The following is an 18,873-nucleotide window of genomic DNA, read 5'->3' on the forward strand; positions in this document are numbered from 1 at the left end:
TGGAGGGAGAGCCAGTTTGGTGTAGTGGTTAAGAGTGGCAGGATTCTAATCTGGAGAACTGGGTTTACCATCTTCTGGGCATGCAGTAAGGGTCACTGGACGTGTGTGTGGGGGAAGTAACTGAATTTCCTGCATGCGCAGGGGGTTGGACTAGATGACCTTAGAGGTCCCTTCCAACCCTATGATTCTGTGATTCTCCACTTCTCCACTTGAAGCCAGTTGGGTGACCTTGGGTCAGTCACAGCTCTTTCAGAGCTCTCTCAGCCCCACCCACCTCACAGGATGATTGTCATGAGGATAATAACAACACACTTTGTAAACTGCTCTAAGTGGGCATTAAGTGGTCCTGAAGGGCAGTATATAAATCTAATATTATTATTACTATTATAATGTGCTGTCAAGTCATAGCTGACTTGTGGCAACACCTGGTAGGGTTTTCGTGGCAAGAAACTAACATAGGTGATTTGCCAATCCCTGCCTCTCCAACCCTGGTCTTCGTTGGAAGTCTCCCATCCAATTACTAACCAAGGCTGACCCTGCTTATCTTCTGAGATCTGACAAGATCAAGCTTGCCTGGGCTATCCAAATCATGGAGTTTATTTTGGTCAGCCATTCCAAAGAACTCTGCTGTGTGACAATCATGGCGGTTGTTCCACAACGATCACAGAACTTCTTTCCCCTGAAGAATCAACTACCTCCAGGCCTGGGCGTTTGCAAGAAGTGCTGCAAGACTTTCTTGTTGCTATAGGCCTTTGACAGCCAGGGTTGAAGCTGGTATCATTCTATTTAGCTGCAATGTGAGCCTGCAGTGCACTCAGCAAGCATGGAGAATGGGACTAGTAGGAGAGCAGCAGGAAATAAGAAATACGTGTAGGCTCTGAGCTGGATGAGCTAGCCAAATATTGTCAGATCATAGAAACTAAGCAGGGCTGGCCCGAGTTAGTACTTGGATGGGAGACCACCAAGGAAGACTAGGATCTCTAGGCAGGATCACAACCACCTCTTGCCTTGAAAACCATACAAGGTTGCCATACATTGGTTGCAACTTGACAGCACTTTCCACCAGCAGTAATCGTAGGTTGTGCAGAACCTTCAAGAGCACCACATGAATGCAATGTTCAATGCTCAACCTAAGCCTTATGTTCCCTTCTCAGGTAGGGCCCAGTAAGCTCCCCTGTTAGAACTGGTTGACCTCAAGTGACAGGGGGATTTTTAGTGGCAACTGTAAGACTATAGCGCTCCCTATCCAAGAAGATCCATTCAGCTCCACCTCTTCTGGTCTGGTGATTAAAACGATCAACCTATGAGCATTGCGTTTGGCACGAATTATTGTTAGGTTTCATTTTGCACAGGGTGCTTGTTTCCCTTGGGTGCCTCCCTCTTCCATTCTCTTGGGTCTTGGTGAGACTTTCTTATTTATGACTGGATGTGATAGATTATTCATTCTTTATAGAGGAGAATTAGTCATTTAAAAATTGTGGGGAGGGCATGGCATGGCAGCACCATGCATTGTTGTTTCCCCTCCATGCTTTTTCAAGTGCCAAAATAGTCACTGGTCCAGCACTGCAAAAGATATGGGGTGGGTAGGAAAAGATCGCACAGTGCTGCTGTGCCATAGGACCAGTTAGCATTTGCCCCTGCAGCGATTTTTAAACCAATAAATTCTCCTCTAAAATGGCGCCGGCCATAACATCAACCATGATGTGTAGTTTGGCTCTGAGACTGATAAATAAAGACCACGAATGAGGGTAATACCCTTGGCATTATTTGGCATATTGAAGCAGATTTGACATGAAGCCTGAATATCATTTTCAAGAGACAACTTCTTTGCCTTTGATGTCTCCTCGAGCTGATCTAACTTTAATTGTTTCTCCCTGATTGTAATCAAAGTCTAATTAAAAATGTGCCTTAGATCATTGCTCTGGCTGGAAATCTGGAGATACGTAGCAAACTTGCTTGCTGGCTTTTCCCTTCTCCTGGCAGCTGTTTGCAGCAAACTGATATACTTTAATTCCAGGGACAGTGTAGCAAATGAGGTCCTTTAAATAACTATTTGCTTCGCTACTGACTTCATTTCTTCCTTTTGAATCATCAAAGAGTAAAGACTGCGAAGATCAATCACAGAAGGAATGCTCACGAATTAGAAAGTGTGGAGAACCAGCTTGGGTTTCCTCCCCATCATAATTCATACTGAGCAGTTTGGGTCTCCCCTATCAATCACATTTTTATCTCACCGTTCCTCCAAGGAGCTCAGAGCAGCATATGGAGTTGTCCCCTCCTCATTTTACCTCACAACAACCCTACAGGGCAGGTAATAGAGGGTGACTGGTCAAAAGTCATCCAATGAGCTGAGCAGGGCTTTGACTACACTCTCCCTATTCTACTGTTATACACTAACCACCACACTTCACTTTCTAGCTATAGGCCTTTCTCATACGCTGTTAAAGGGACGGCCCACTCACTAAATGCTGGCAGCTTTCCCCCTTGACTCCAGATGCCTCTGTTTTCAAAATTGTTGCAGGCTGCTTGGCTTCTGTTTTTTTGGTGCCTTTTCTGGGAGCACACTTTCCCACGGTCCCAGAAAGATGCCAAAAAAACCAGAAGCCAAACAGCCTGCAAACAGTTTGAAAATGGAGACATCTGGAGTCAAGGGGAAAAGCCACCAGCATTTGGTGAGCGGGCCGTCCCTTTAATGACGCATGGAAAGGGCCATAGTCAGGGCCTGGAAATGAGGGGTAGTAATACCCACTGAACACCCCTGTTTATTAGGGACACCCCTAGGTTTTGGTACCTATTAGATTAAGTCTTTTGTGCACGTCTTTAAAAAACAATATTAATATAGGTATGGGGATCCAGAGGGGCCCATGATTTCTTGGTCCTTCCATCCTGTTCTGTGGTCCCAGCAGAGGCCCCAGGGCTGGCAAAGTTCTCAGATGCAAGGAAGGAGTTAACTGCTGCCACTGCCACCACCACCGCAGCAGCAGCTGCTGCCATTTGGCCCCTTATACAGGCCAGGCTTAATCTCATGCATGCCCAACTGCCTTCCCCAAACGTATCTATTATAACAGGGGGATGGGCATTTCTAGATAAAGTGTGTTTAAAATAAACTGCCACTCTGAAAGCCTGGAACAATCAGGAGCTCTGGGGAGCTGAATATATTTAGGTCTCTCCCTGGGGGCTGATTTGGGTATATAAAGTCCTTTCCAAGAATATGTTAACTGAGCAACCTAGACAGCCTCATGCATAAAATGTGGGTGCAAATGGATGCCTCTTAGGCAGAACTCTTATTAAATTAAAATGTTAAATTAGAGAAGAAGCAGAAGACATAGTGCATTAAAAGTTGCAAAAAGAAAAGCTTACATAAGCAGATGCATTAATTCACAGTTTGACTTGGTAAAAATTATCAGCTAGGGCTCACCCCCCCCCCTTCAATCTTACTCATTCCAAAAGTCTTTTGTTCAGGACATTTCAAAGAGTCTAAGGTGGCTCTGATCAAGTGAAGTTTTTAATGATGCTGGACTTTATTCATGCAGGCAAAAAGAGAAATGAGTGGCTGTTTTGCTGTTTAATAGTTGTATTCTTAATGTGGTATTGTTCTTTTGTGGTTTTAACTTGTTTCTGCTTGCACTGAGGGTCCACTTTTTGGAATGAGAGGGCAGGATATATTTATTATTATACCAACCTCTTGTCTTTCTTCATGTACTTAGGAGTGGTTTGAGTGCCAGAATGGGATGGAAGAGATCCAAGTTCAAATTCAAATGTGTAGGGCCTAACTACACATTACACCAGGGGCCAAGCAACCTGTGTCTTGGGAGCCAAATGTGGCTTGACACGGAACCCAATATGGCTCTGGTACTCACTTCCACAGCAGATGTGCTTCTTGTGCTACTGTGGGTGATACAGCAAAGCAGGAGGCAACCTCAGGTTGTCACATGAGCTACGGACAGGGAGCGGAAACACCCAGAAGCAGCAAGAGCCTCTTATCATGTGGAATGTTCTCATGCAACTTCAACCTGCTCAGCCACTCCTAAGGGTCACTCTAAACATTACTTCCTTCATGAGTTTGCCACAGAGCCAACCTGGGCTCTGCACAGACACACGGCAGCTCTGAGGAATGACTTGTATTAAAAAAAAATAGAGCCTCAATGGGCTTGAAAAGCTGCTGCTGGGGGAGGAGAGCTCCTGCCTTTCTCCCAAGCTTTTTTCCCATGGAAAAACAGTGCGGAGGGGAAGTTTTCCCATTTCTGCTGCTACACATAGAGGTATTGTGTGCATGTGCGGCAGCAGAAATGGGAAAGCTCCCCCCACCTGGCAGGAGACTTGGGGGGGGGGAGAGATGGAGGGCACGATAGCATTGATGACTTGATGTCATTTCTGCGTTGAGCCCCAAAGTGACATCACACTGTTGATACGATGCTCTAGCCTTCTAAGTGAATACTAGTGTGTCACATGGGCAGCGATTTTGGGCTTTTCCCATCAAAAGATCTGGCAGCCCGAAATTAGGCCCTAATTAGCCATGAAGATTACTAGGTGATCTTGGGACAGTCACACATTCTGTCAGCCTAACCTAGAGAGAAGAGAAACCATGTGCGCAGACCTGAGGTTCTTGGCAGAAGGGCAGGAGGAAAATATGACCGACAGAAAAATAGGAAGCAACATACATAGGTTTCCCAGGAGCTTTCTCATCCAGACCAGCAATGTTTTAAATGACCAAACAAAATTAACAGGTAGCTGTGCAGAAAGACATGTCCCCCCTGCCCATCTCATCCCTAAAACATCACTTCTTGACCTCCCCACCCCCAAATACAATGCCTATGCACTTCCAGTGGGGCCCGTGTCTTACCTACGTGGTTTGTTCCTGGCTGATTCCCGGCTGTCTTTCAGCCTCACACAACCATTGGTTCTGTTGGTCTCTTGAGCTGGTAGCGGCTCCACTGGGCGTTTGTCATCTGGAAGTGACAGGCTGCTTGGTGCTTCGCAGCTGTAACAGAAAAGCAAAGAAACTTTTCAGTAAAACATTAGCAGCACAGAGCATTATAGGCAGGCAGTGTAGGATATGTGGCAAGCTCCCTGTGGACAAATAAAAGGCCATGTGGCCATCTGGGGCCAATGGAGAAGCACGGATGAGCTTATGCTAGCAATTAATCACTTGAATGCAGCTAGAGCTATGTATGGGGGTGTATTATCATCAGGGCAGTTTTACGTTAACTTTCATAGTTTTCCTGGGAATTGTAACTGGAGGCTCCTGAGAATTCATGTGAGAACTCCAGCCACTTGAATTCTATTTCTCTTAGTTCTCTGGGAAGAGATACTGATTTGTTAGCCAGTTCCACTTTTTAGTGTAGATAAATACTCCTTCATATTTTCAGGTTACATCTAACTTGTGTACCACTGAAGGACGGCAACATTTTTAAGCAGAACTGAAACAAAGGTTCGGTCAATATGGTCCCCTTAGGTACAAAAGCACTTTAGCACATAGAACACTTCCTCCCAACATACCATCTTATTTATTTTTTATTTAGAATATTTTACTTATCTTAATAGATAATTGGGTAAGCGTGTTCGAGACGACTCATATTTTATCCCCACTCAGGCGCACTCGCAGGGATAAAAAGTGAGTCTCGCCTTGCCTTTCTGCCACCATGGCAGCCTCCTTGGAGGCTGCTAGGTGTGACGACATTCCCTGCACCCGTCTCCAGCAGCTGAAAACTGAGTGGGCAGAGTGCCCCAAGCAGCAGGCATAGAGGAGGAGCTGCTGAGCAGGAGCCTCTGGCACGGGCCCCACAGAAGCCTCCCAAGTGGCAGCACTGCCCCTGCGAGCGAGGAGGCCAACCGAGACCTCCTGGCGCTTCAGGTTTCTGGGCCTTAACAGGTGGCCAGAGGAGGCTAGAAGCAACAGGGCTGGTGCTGGGCCTGACTCCAGCTGAGGGCCAGGATTTCTCAATGCCCTCATGAGGCAGCGCACTCTTAGGGGTGGAGATGGAGTTGCATGCCACCCCTCTCCATGCGAGCACTGGTGGGGCTCCAGAATGAGAAGCAGGCAGCCGACAGCCCCCTGAGCCCACCGCACCCTGCAGGTGCTTCAGCAGGCCACCATGTTGCCAGCTCCAGGTTGGAAAATTCCTGGAGATTTGGGGGGTGAGGCCTGGATAGGGTGGGGTTTGGAAAGAAGAGGGACTCAGCAGAGTGTAATGCCATAGTCTGCCTTATAAAATAGCCATTTACTCCAAAGGCTCTTTTAAATAATTCAGCCTTATGTTTGTTTTGTTCCTAAAGAATTCCAGGGATCACTTGCCACACTTCTCTAGGAAACCCCAAGGGCTGGGGCTGACATTGAAAAGCTACAATATGAGCTGAAATAATCTCACCCTCACTCAGCACAGGGGAACATAAACTGTCCTTGTTGTAACAAGAACAGTTCTCTTTTTCTAGGCTCAGATTGTGTTACCAGAACTGCTCTTTATTATAATGGGGAATTAGCTGCAGCAGTCTGTAACTTTAATATTAAGCGAGGATCATAACCTATGTATACGGAGGTCCCGATCCCAGACACTCTAGTGAAAAAGAGGCAGATAAGGAGTAAGGTCCAAACACATGTATTGAGTGTAGCGTAAGCCTAGCTTGCACAATCATACAAAGAACATACAAGGTCTAAGAAATACAGAGTAGGAAATACAGAGACGTTCGCATTAGCGGGTTCCCAACGATGATAAGGGAAATACTCACAATCCTGGAGCGAAGCAGAGACACGGCAGCGAGGGTGGCCCAATGCCAGCACTGGGACCACAGACGGACAGCAAGGAGGTCTGGATAGGGAATGGCCGAGCACCGAGTGGTCTGGGAGACCAGCTTAAATACCCCAAAACGTACCCTGGGGCTGGTGCTGTACTTGGTGGTTCTCACAGATTAAAACAAAGGGTCTAATGGGCTACTGAATGGCTTGGATGGGCCACTTTGGTAATCAGATTGTGGTAAGTGACACCTCAGGAAGAGGGGACAAAAGAGGGAGGGGGAAATCCAAGTGGGCTGAATGGATGTTCCAGCGGACAGGGCTTGTCCTGATGTCATCAGCTTCTGGAATGCGGAGGTTTCTTTGAGATGCATTCTCTAAGTGCTTGGGATGGTCGGCACTTAGTTCCTTCTCCGGGGCGGCTCCTAAGATATGCATAGCGGGGCGAGGGGCTCTCGCTGTGGACGTGGTGTGCCCGCTTCGCCGAAATGGCTTCCCAAGGTCTTCTGGCTGCCTGAGAACATGGATGCCGGCTGGGCATAGTTGGGGCTGGATAGCAGGCTGCCCGGTAGCGAGGGCAAGCTCGGCGACCGGCTCGCGGGAGGCTCCAGGCGGGAACTGACCAGGGAGCGCCTAGCCAGGCCCGCTGGAGGTTTCCCCGGCAGGCGCCCGGCTGCTAGCAGCGGCTTGGGCCCATATGAGGCAGGCTTCCATGGAGGCAGGGGAGCAACACTTTAAAACACAGTCCAAAACAGGGAACAGGCACAGTCCGTGGCAGATGGCAATGCAGGCACGGGGCACACTTGTAACAGAGTCCAAACACACACTGGGAATTCCAGATACAGGTCAGGGCAGGGCTGCCCAGAAAGAGAGTCCTTTGTGCAGTTATCCAACATGGAGTCAGTAAACTACACAGTCTATTGCAGCAGCAGGGTAATTGACACGCAGGCAGGAAACTGACACGTGTATCAGAACACACACATGCAAAGCAGTCTTTGGTGTAGCAGTGAAACAGCAACGCAGGAAACTTTAGCACAGTTCATAGCAGGCTTCAAAGCAGGGGAGGGGGCCTACTTGGCAACAATTCCCCCCCTCGGAGACCCCGGGACGTCAGGCGCGCGGGTCTCCGAACTTGACTTCAAAGGCGAGGTGGTCGAGCTTCGAGCGAAAGAGGAGTGGGAAGGGAAGGAGGGGGAGGCGTCACTCAAAAAAATTTAGTTTGGAGAACCACCTAACCGAATAAGTGCAATTTCGATCAGCCAATGGGCTGCAGGTCTCTGGGTTCACACCAGGGGGTGTGCTAAGTGCAATCGTCAGAATAAATAGTAATAATTCATAAGTAATAGCAATTCATAGTAGTAGGCAGCAATGATCAATTCATGCATATAAATAGCAATAATTCATAATTGTGTACATTGATTAATTCATGATTGAAGGTAATTCATACGGAATTCATGATGGGTTAAAAGCACTAAAAACCAGGAGCAATTCATATACATGGATCAATTCATGGATAATTAAAATCATAAATACATAGGACTAAAAGCAGGGATAATTCATACAGGGTAAAGTGAAATGTGCAAGCATGGCATAATTCATTGAGGGTAGGCTAATTCATAAATGGTTAAAATCATAAATACATATATGTGATTAAAAGCAATAGTTCATGAAGTCAAAAGCAGCAAGAATAAAAGCAAGTGCGTGGAAACAATTCATGAGGGGTAGGCGGCGGAAGGGCTCATGGGGGGGCAGAAAAATACACTCTGCAATTAAAAACCAAATCAATATGGCTGGATTAAAATCAAATTCATAGACTAGAACTGCCTCGGCGGAGGGAGTCGGGTTAAGAAGGCAATTCAAAAGGTTAAAACCAAATTCATCGGGATAAAGTTCATGGGCGCACTCGCAATAGATAGAGAGAGGGACTAGTTCGGGGCTAAATTCATGGGAGTGAAATTCATGAAAGCAATGCAAAGAAATTCATAAAACAATAGAGCAACAAAGATCACAGACGGCTCAGTCCGCAGTACAGCTGCTAGACTGGGTTGCATATTTACAAGAACAAGCAGGCTTAGTCCATGTGCTCCAAAATGCACTTCCACCCCCCCTTGCTGTCTGCGTCAATCCGCAGAGCAGGGTCGGTGAGCGGCGAGAAGGGCTTCAGGCACACAGTTCTAGTCCTCACGGAGGTAGTGCCGCTAGCAGTCGTTTGTAGGCTGGCCGTGGGCTGGGGGGCAGGGAAATATGTTCCCCCCTAGTCCACAAGAGGGCCTCGGAGCGGTGTCCAGCAGCAAAGCGTCCATGGGGCCGGTGCAGGATCCATACACATAATAAAACATAATCACAGTTCATAACAACGTAAGCAAATAAACAAGGGTTAAAGGAGGGCGCCAAGAATAACCTTTAGGGCAAGAGGAGGTCGGGGTTGTAATGATCCAAGCGGTAAGACAGCTGGAGTTGCTGGAGCTGTCGGCGGCTCCAACAGCCCAAATAAAATAGTGAGGCACATAACAAAACTTGGAAGGCCAAAATAACGATGATCGGGTGCAAAGCCAAATTGTAAATTCCAGTGGCAGTGGGGCTCCAGCCAAAGAGGGTCTCCCACCACGAATGCTCACCGGTGATCTTAATTCGCTGGGCAAGATCCAAAATTTCCTTGCCGTTGTGGGACACAACCAAAGCAGTAGTATCCCCGTCCCTCTGGATGCTCTGGAGGGTGCGGTGGAGCTGCGGGTGGGCCAGGAGCTCGTGGATTAGTTCCAGGCCGATGCCAAGGGATACTGGCTTCACATAGCGATAGATGGAGGGTGCCACCAGGATCTCTTCTTGGGTCCAGACCGGTACCGTGTAGGTGAAGTCGCAGGCTGCCACCGAAGACAGGTTGCAGAAGCAGCGGTTGACTCCCGGGATCACGGGCTTGAGCTGGAACAAGTTCAGGATCACAAAATCGCAGGCCGTTCGCACGCAGGCACATCCTTTCCCAATGTAGACCACAGCGGAGCTGTTCTCCCGGACGACCTCGAAGGGGCACTCGTTGAGGGCGTCGACTTGCGGGGCTACACAGGGGTGATGAGGTGCAAAGGCTTGGTCTTGGCAAATGAAGCCGGTCTGGTCTCGATGCTGGCACCCTTGGAGGCTGACGAGCTGCCATCCGGTCGGGGTGAAGCGGGCCCAATGGTCGGGGTGGCGAGCGTAGAGGACTTCGGTGTCGCTGACTTGGAGTCCCAGAGGCACGACTGGATACACATGGAATGACTCGTGCGCACTGGCCGTTAATAAAAATAATTTAAGCTCCTGGGTGGTCGGTGAGAATGAGGAATTTACGAGAGACCACCAGGATTCAAGCTCCAGTTCTATGGGTGACAATTTGGGCACAATCAATCTTTTAATTTCCAGGGGCAAATGCCCGTCCGTGGCTTGCCGAATTAGCCCCATGGCCACAGCCTGGTTTAATTGTTGGGCTTGCATACATGCCATGGCTATTGACATGTTGCGTTCCAAAGACTGTGTTCCTTTGAGCAGCAGAGAAAAATCTCTTTCAATTTGACTCTCCCAGTTAACTAAAATGGAGCTGATCTCGTGTTGCCCATTCGAAATGGAATTTAGGGACTGCACCACCGGTTTACCTAAGTCGGAGATGCTAGTCGTGACATGGGCAAACTTATTAGCGAGAGTCTCAATATTGACCGAATCCATGATTGCTAAGCCTCCGGCTGCAGGAGCAGTCCAGTCGGCAATGCTTTGTCTGGCACGCGAGAGAGATGGGGAGGGATCGATCCACAGTTGTAGCCATGCATTCCAACCCTTGCTACCGGCCTCCAGATAGGGAGCGCACTGCGGCAGCCTCTGGGTTACATTTAGCTCAGCTAAGTTATTGCGGATCTCTTTTAAAGACATTTGCGGGCGGACTAGAACTCTCTCTCGAATGTCAGTTTTCAAAACATGGGAGCCCACTATATGCGTGCCGCCTTGGCTTAATTGTTCATTGCTAGCAATCAAAGGGTCAATTTGGATGGTGTGGGCCTCCTGGGTCCGGATCAGCAGGGAATAATTGCCTGGTTCGTGAGTCAAATTTACAAAGAGCAGCCCAAGCCGGTGAAATTTCTCTACTAGGGGCTTGGTTTGGCATTCGGGCGTCTGTTGAACCAGAATCCAATCGGGTGGGCCGTGTTTGGCTAGGTCTTCCTCTTTTACAATCCAGGTCAGGTTCTCCCAGCGCTCTATAGCAAAGAAGAGAGCCGTGCCTGAAGGGGGCGTGATAGTGACTGATGCAGATTCAGTGGCAGTGGTGCCTAGTAGGATGGTCATTCTAAAGGGGTCTCCCGCCTTCCATACTGCGGCCGACACTAAAATAACTTCACAGTATGGTCCGAAAGCCTCAGTGACAAATGGCGAGGTTTCGAAGTTGGCAGGGGTGGTATATTTGTCTACCACCGGGACTGCGGTGGGGGCTGGCCTGACACGGGGAAGAAACATACATGGAATCGGAGCAAGTGGTGAAACCGTATCAGTAGTTGAATAGCACACTAGCTCCTGGGACATAGTTTTGACTCCCACACATAAAATAACAAGCTCTGGGGGTCGGATCCACTGCTCTTCGCAACTGCGGAAGTTAGTGCGGTCCATGGGGGTGGTCATATTGCTCTGCTGTACAACTTTGCAGACCATCATTTCATTCCCTGCCAGGGTATTGATACATCTCCAGTGTGGGTAGGGCATTAATTTGGACGGGCGTCCCTCTATTAGGGTGCCTGCCAGCACGAGCAAACACAGAGTAGCCAGGTGCCTCATCTCCTGGCCTTCCTTTTTCCTTTTGTGGTGAAAAATATCCTGGGGAGACCTGCGGATATAAGTACAGGTTCCCTGAGTTTCTTGCAGCAAAATAAGTGAAGTAAAGCGGGGAAAAAAGGAGGATGTTTTTCTGCCAGCACTGTCTATTAGGTGGGGCTCGAACGAGAAGTCCCGGAGCACTAAGCGAGCCTTCCAGCTTGTTGCTCTGGGGAACTCCTGTACGAAGGCTTCTTTCTAAAGCGTGTATATTTCAGAGGGTAACGTCTTTACGTCGGGCAAGGGTCGGCTGTGCGTTAGGCGGGATTATGCAAACTCGCCCCAGGGGTCCCTGGGTGCCTAGACTATGTGGCCTCCAGGTGCCCCTTGCTCGGTGGCGGGCTGCTTTTATTTTGCGGGCTGAGAGCTATCGGTCCGGCTCGGCCTGGCCTTGCCGTTTTAAAACGAAAAAAAAACCTAGAGAGCGGCTTTCATTAACTATAAGGGTTGCTGCAGACGGGGGCCCTCGTTTTAATTTTTCAAAAATAGGCCTTCGTCATATGTTTGCAGGACTAGCAATTTTTGGAGGGACTCCCTCAGGAGGCCCCATTTTCTGGTTTAAAAAAAAAAAGGTACACCGGGCAAAAAGAAAAATACACTGAGCAAGAAAAATATAAGGAGCAAGAAGCATACGGGTGTGGGGTACTTTCAGGTTGCCCTCACTTGGAAGGCCTGGCAGGGCTTCGTTATAACTTCAGTATGTCTCCCCCCCTTCTTTTCCCTTATACGGTACGGGCAAGGGAAAAGATTACGTGGGGCGGGCGGCTGCTGGCGGAAAGGGCCGAAGTGGAGCCGAAGGTGCTCGGCAGCGTTTATCGAAAAGCGGCGGAGGCGGCAGAGATCGGCCGGCGCCACTGGGTCTGGGTGAATCGGGGGTCATCTTGGCGCGGGGGATTCTGGCTATGTAAATGAGGTACGCTGCCCCTTGTGCGTGGCGAACGCACCCCAATAACACATTCCAGAGGTAACATATTTACAAAATACTGGCGGGTCTTTTACTTTTGCACTAAAGCGTACTGGCTGGTGGCGCCGTATAGCAACTCACCGTGACGGATATGAACATTAGTAAAAGAGGGATGTTGGGCTATCTGGGGGTCCTTTTCCAGGGGAGGCACGGCCCTCAAAGCCAAAGCCGACCATCATGCGAAAGCGTGGGTCTGGCAGGTGAGACCCCGAATCTACGTAGATGCGGGATCTTCACCAGCACGGCGGGTGAAATGTTTTCAAATACAGAGATCACCTTTATTGGTGTGTCTCCAATATTGGAAATGCATTCACTCTTGGGCTAAAGCCTCTCCAACTACTTTCACACAGCAAATCTCTTTTGCCTGTGCAATTTTTTTCCGAACATGCGGCTTACAATCCAATTAAGAATCACTTTCGGTGGTGGTCCTATTTGGCTTTGATTGCCGTGTCTTTCCCTAAGGGTCCCAACTGTGGGGCCCGCCTAATGAAGTTAAAGAATAGAACTGACAAGAAATAACAAAAACACTAAATGATTATATGAAGCCAAGTTGGCTTTTTATATCTAATTTCAAAAGGGAATTGGGCTTCACACATAAAGTTAAGACTGCACAACGAAAAGGGACGGGGGCTGCAGGGACTTGAACTCAAGTCTCCTTAAGGTGGCTTTTCCACTCCTGGTTCCAATCCCTTCCAAATTCTGACAGGGAACCAGTGATTACATTTATTTGGGCTTACTCCAGCCTGGGAGAGGACAAAAGGACGAACTGGGAGGAGGTCAGAATCCTGGTCTGGCCAGTTTTTCCATTTCAATGAGGGGTGGGGGTGCAACGCTGAGTGGGAACAGTCTGTTTTAGATGCTGCTAGCAACTGGGAGTCTTTCTGGAATTTGCTCACTTGCCTTATTACATTCCTGACTGCACTTACTGCTGGAGGCTCTACCTTTTCACTAAGTTTTGGGCTTGAGCCTTTTAAAATGAGGAAACAGATACACAAATATCTCTGAATTAGCTCAAGCACTACTAAACCACACAGGCACAACATAAGGTTTTCTTCAGGGGTGTTAGTCTGGGAAGGCTGAGAGAAAGCTATTTGGTGTGTAGTTGCAAGCACTGGATTCTCAAAGCAATTTAATTCTTTTAAAGGAACTGCATTTTTACTCTCGTCTGTTTGGTTTTCAGGGTCATTGCAAGAGGGCACAGTCACGGTGGGCTGTGTATAGCTTGGCTGGGGGCAGTCTATGGGAGCCAAGACAATTTCTTGGGGAATGACTTTTAAACTCTGCACATGCTCAGAGGCTAAAGTGAATTCTGGCTTCTTGGGCGTGGGGGCTGAGGCAGAAATTGGAGGCAAAGGTGACTGACTACCTGTTTCACTGCCTTTGGCGGGGCGGGGTACTGATTCAATCACTGATTGTTCCTCTAAAGTCTTTAATCTGGCCTCAGTGAGTCTCTGGGATTCCAGGAGATTTTGCATCAGGGTTTTTAAAGTGGCAGTTTCATTATTCTGGTTCTCCAGCAAAGTCTGCATGTTAAGGAATTTATTGTGGAGCTGCTCTTTCTCTATTGTGCAAGCATTTAATTTTTCTTTTAATTCCTCATTCTCTTTATTAAGATAATTTATTTTTAAATTCTGTTCCCTATTTACACTTATGAGCTCCTGAATTTTATTTTGCAGCTCTGCCAGATTTCTTTCAGAGGTGTCTGGCAAAGTTGGTGCTGGGTTCTGGGTGCGAATCACCCTTTGGAATCTTTCCTTCTCTCTTTTAAGTTCCAAGCTATTTTTAGTTCCCGGAGGTCGAAGGCTAGCCTCAACCTTTGGTTTTCTCCCACGGGCAGTTAAGTGGGGAGAATAATGTGTGACCCCCGGGCATCCCTATTGGAAAAAGGGGTTCCCAGCTGGCGGTGGCTCTCCTAGGTCAGAGGGCTCCTCATGGTCCTTTGGCCGCAGTCTCCAGGAGTCAGCCTGACTTGGGGGAGGGTAGACCTGGTGATTGTAGGGGTGAGGTGCCCGAGGGGGCGGGGGCGCTGAGGGCAGCGCAGGTCTCCAGGGCTCAGAGGGTCCCTGTGGGGAGGAAGGGTAGCGACTGGGGGTGGGCGCAAAGGTTACTCCTGGATGGGAGTCCCTCTGGCTGCGGCCCCGAGTGAAGCTACCGCTTCTACCACGCAAGATGCCACCTCTAGGCTCCGAGTACGAGCTATGCCCTTGGGGCCGATATTGGGAGTGGGGACCATGGTTGGCATACGTGACTGTGTTGATGGGCTCACTCTCTTTCCTATGGGGGGCCGGGGACTTTACATGGCGGATGGCGCCGGTTTCTCGCAACAGGCCAGCAATGCTCCTGATGCGGGCTTCCAGGTCTCCCCATGAGATGCTCCCGGGCTCCACTCCTGCCAGTGCTAGGCGGGTGGTACTATTGAGTCCATCTAAGACTGCTCTCCTGAATTCTAACTCGTCAAAGTCGGGTACATCGCTGGCATCCAGGTCCACTTCGTCTGCTAGCTCTGCAAGAAGCTGTTTCCTAGCTAAATATGCCTCTGGGTCCTCTCCAGGTTTCTGGGACTCCGCGATATACAGGGCTTTCAAACTCTTGGTGGGCCACAGGAATGCACAAATTTCTTTAATTGCTCCATACTGGCTGCGTGTGGCTAACCTTCGGTTAGAGATATAGGCATTGAGGGCCGAGACTATTTCAGGGGCAGCGCATTGGCGAGCCAGTTGGGCTACATCGGAACCACTAGCGGAAGGCTGAGAGGTGGTCACATGGGTGAACCACTGGATGGCTGTGTCTCGGTTTAGGGGTCCCATACGATCTGCTATGGCTTGGAGCTCATCGGGCCTCCAATTGCGGGTTTCTTTAACGACCCGGTCTGTCTTTCTGCCATCCTCGTCCATGGATACTATTTCCTTAGTAGCTATTGGATGGAGGGGCTGTGGGGCTTCCTCGGGTTGGGACGACTGAGATGCCCAGCTATCCTTACTATCTTCTGGGAGGGCCAAGAGGGCTGAGGGGTGCACGGCGGAAATTACGGCCTGTTGCATCCCCAAGTGTCGCTTTAGGGCCTCTAGCTCCCTCTTACAAGCTGAATGGTCCGCGGCTGTGGTTTTAGACTGGTTGTGGTCCGCCATGAACCGGGCGGCATGGGTGAGCTTAGTAATCTCTTCTTGTCCCTCCGTTAACGCGTGCTCAGCCATATCGGCACGAGCGGTGGCCGCTTCAGCCTTGTGCTGAGCGTCCTGGAGGGCGGTAGTTAGTCCTTGCTTCTCTAACATGAAATTAACGCGTTCTGAACGCCACTCGGCTGCTTTTTCCTCATGTTCCTTCTTTTCTCTCCTTAGCTTTTCTATCTCCTGTTCCTGTTCTTCCTGAGCTACTTGGAGCTTATTAATTAGGGACACGCTGTCCTGTAAGGCGGTGAAAAGTGCCCAGGCTCCATACCTATCCTTCTTACTGGACCTAGGTTTCTCTTTTTCGCAAAAATCTTGGAAGGCGCTTCTGACTATCTGGAGCGGGTCAGGTCCCTTGAAGGAACCGGCTTCCCAGGGGCAATCTCCCTTCTTCACTAGCCACTTCTCCAGGCAGGGCACGGTGGGGTTTGCCCGGTACATTTTTCCTTTTTAGTTTAAGGCTGATCTCGGGGGAGGTTAAAGAGTGGATCAGCGACACCAGGGGTGGGGCGATTAAAACTGCTCAAGGGTTTTAACAACTTCTTCCTCTCTATGTTCCTTTTGGGAGGTTTATCCTTCCCTCAGGTCCTCAAGGGTTTTCACCAGGGGGTTTTAAGGTTCTACTTTTAGGTTCACAAGGGTATTTTTAAGGGTCCTACACTCGGCTCTTCTCCACCGGGGGAGAAGGAAAAATTCCTATTCCCGTTTCAAGCTTGTCTACAAGCCACGGGACCAGGAAAAGTGTACTGGCTCAGAGGGTGCTCTCAAGCTCTCTAAGCCCAAGAACAAAAACGCTCAGTGCTTCCAAGCCTCTGCTCAGAAGCCAAAGCTCAGGGGTCTCCCAAGCCTCTACTCGGAAACCCAAAGCTCAGGGGTCTCCCAAGCCTATGCGCTCAGAAAACCAAAAAGTGTTCCCAAGCCTCTGCCCAGAAACTGCAATTAAGGGGTCTCCCAAGCCTCTGCTCAGGCAACCAGAAATGCTCCCAAGCCTCTGCTCAGAAACTACAAATGCTCTCAAGCTCTCTGCCCAAGAACTAAACTCAAAGTGTCCCCAGGCCTCGTGCTCAGAGACAAATGGTTAAACTGTCTCCAAGCCAAGACCAAAAGACTGAAGCGCTCAAGGACTGCCTCTGCAAGTCCCCAAGCAAAATTGCTCAGGAGTAAAGCTTACTGTACTCCCAAGCGAGGTGCGCTCAAGAGTTCTACCAACTCTCAAGCAAAAATGCGCCCACGAGTCTGACTTAAAACTCGCAAGCGGAAAGGCGCCCAAGAGTCTAACTTAAAACTCTTAAGCACGGTGCGGCCGGCTGCCGCGGGGCTTCAGGAACCTGGCTTTAGATTCCCAAAGCTAACTGACTGAACAAACGAACGGACTATCGATCCCTTCACGTTTCCTCCGGAGCGGGGATTGAAGCCTAAGTGCTGGCAGGAACGGGGTTTGGACGGACTTAGGAGAGACGGGGGAGGGCGGAAAAGAATTTTATATGTGCTGCTTCAGGATATATATAAATCTATAGAGCCTACTTCTGGGATCCCACCCACATAGACGCGTTTAGGCGGCCCGGAAGGTGGCCAGGAACTTCACCAGTTCAGAGGTCCTCACCCACAGTACACCGGTTATAACGGCTGGAGGGCCTCGCGGTGCACCACAAAAGGCAAGTAGTCCAAAGCTGGCTGAAGGAGGAAATGGGGAAAAGCCAACCCACAAGATAGAAATGCTCACTAGAGCCACACACAATCACACTTTTAATTCCCTGAGCTAAATTGCGCTCTTTACACTGAGGTCTGGAAAATTTTCCTCTAAGTCAGTTCGCCGAAAACACGCGTGTCGACTCACGTGTATTCACACGAACTGGGTTATGCCCGCATATTCTCCACCAGTAAACTGTTACCAGAACTGCTCTTTATTATAATGGGGAATTAGCTGCAGCAGTCTGTAACTTTAATATTAAGCGAGGATCATAACCTATGTATACGGAGGTCCCGATCCCAGACACTCTAGTGAAAAAGAGGCAGATAAGGAGTAAGGTCCAAACACGTGTATTGAGTGTAGCGTAAGCCTAGCTTGCACAATCATACAAAGAACATACAAGGTCTAAGAAATACAGAGTAGGAAATACAGAGACGTTCGCATTAGCGGGTTCCCAACGATGATAAGGGAAATACTCACAATCCTGGAGCGAAGCAGAGACACGGCAGCGAGGGTGGCCCAATGCCAGCACTGAGACCACAGACGGACAGCAAGGAGGTCTGGATAGGGAATGGCCGAGCACCGAGTGGTCTGGGAGACCAGCTTAAATACCCCAAAACGTACCCTGGGGCTGGTGCTGTACTTGGTGGTTCTCACAGATTAAAACAAAGGGTCTAATGGGCTACTGAATGGCTTGGATGGGCCACTTTGGTAATCAGATTGTGGTAAGTGACACCTCAGGAAGAGGGGACAAAAGAGGGAGGGGGAAATCCAAGTGGGCTGAATGGATGTTCCAGCGGACAGGGCTTGTCCTGATGTCATCAGCTTCTGGAATGCGGAGGTTTCTTTGAGATGCATTCTCTAAGTGCTTGGGATGGTCGGCACTTAGTTCCTTCTCCGGGGCGGCTCCTAAGATATGCAGAGCGGGGCGAGGGGCTCTCGCTGCGGACGTGGTGTGCCCGCTTCGCCGAAATGGCTTCCCAAGGTCTTCTGGCTGCCTGAGAACATGGATGCCGGCTGGGCATAGTTGGGGCTGGATAGCAGGCTGCCCGGTAGCGAGGGCAAGCTCGGCGACCGGCTCGCGGGAGGCTCCAGGCGGGAACTGACCAGGGAGCGCCTAGCCAGGCCCGCTGGAGGTTTCCCCGGCAGGCGCCCGGCTGCTAGCAGCGGCTTGGGCCCATATGAGGCAGGCTTCCATGGAGGCAGGGGAGCAACACTTTAAAACACAGTCCAAAACAGGGAACAGGCACAGTCCGTGGCAGATGGCAATGCAGGCACGGGGCACACTTGTAACAGAGTCCAAACACACACTGGGAATTCCAGATACAGGTCAGGGCAGGGCTGCCCAGAAAGAGAGTCCTTTGTGCAGTTATCCAACATGGAGTCAGTAAACTACACAGTCTATTGTAGCAGCAGGGTAATTGACATGCAGGCAGGAAACTGACACGTGTATCAGAACACACACGTGCAAAGCAGTCTTTGGTGTAGCAGTGAA

General features: G+C 49.5%; 1 protein-coding gene across 1 annotated transcript in view; it reads right to left on the minus strand.

The window, feature by feature from the left end:
• Positions 1–18,873, minus strand: part of SRRM4 (serine/arginine repetitive matrix 4) — a 162,755-nt gene that overhangs the window by 36,039 nt on the left and 107,843 nt on the right. The window contains exon 2 of the mRNA XM_054996159.1: positions 4,844–4,981. Coding sequence (XP_054852134.1) covers positions 4,844–4,981 — 138 coding nt within the window. The remainder of the gene's footprint in view (positions 1–4,843; positions 4,982–18,873) is intronic.

This window comes from Eublepharis macularius, chromosome 13 (genome assembly GCF_028583425.1).
Source record: "Eublepharis macularius isolate TG4126 chromosome 13, MPM_Emac_v1.0, whole genome shotgun sequence".
Lineage (NCBI taxonomy): Eukaryota > Metazoa > Chordata > Lepidosauria > Squamata > Eublepharidae > Eublepharis > Eublepharis macularius.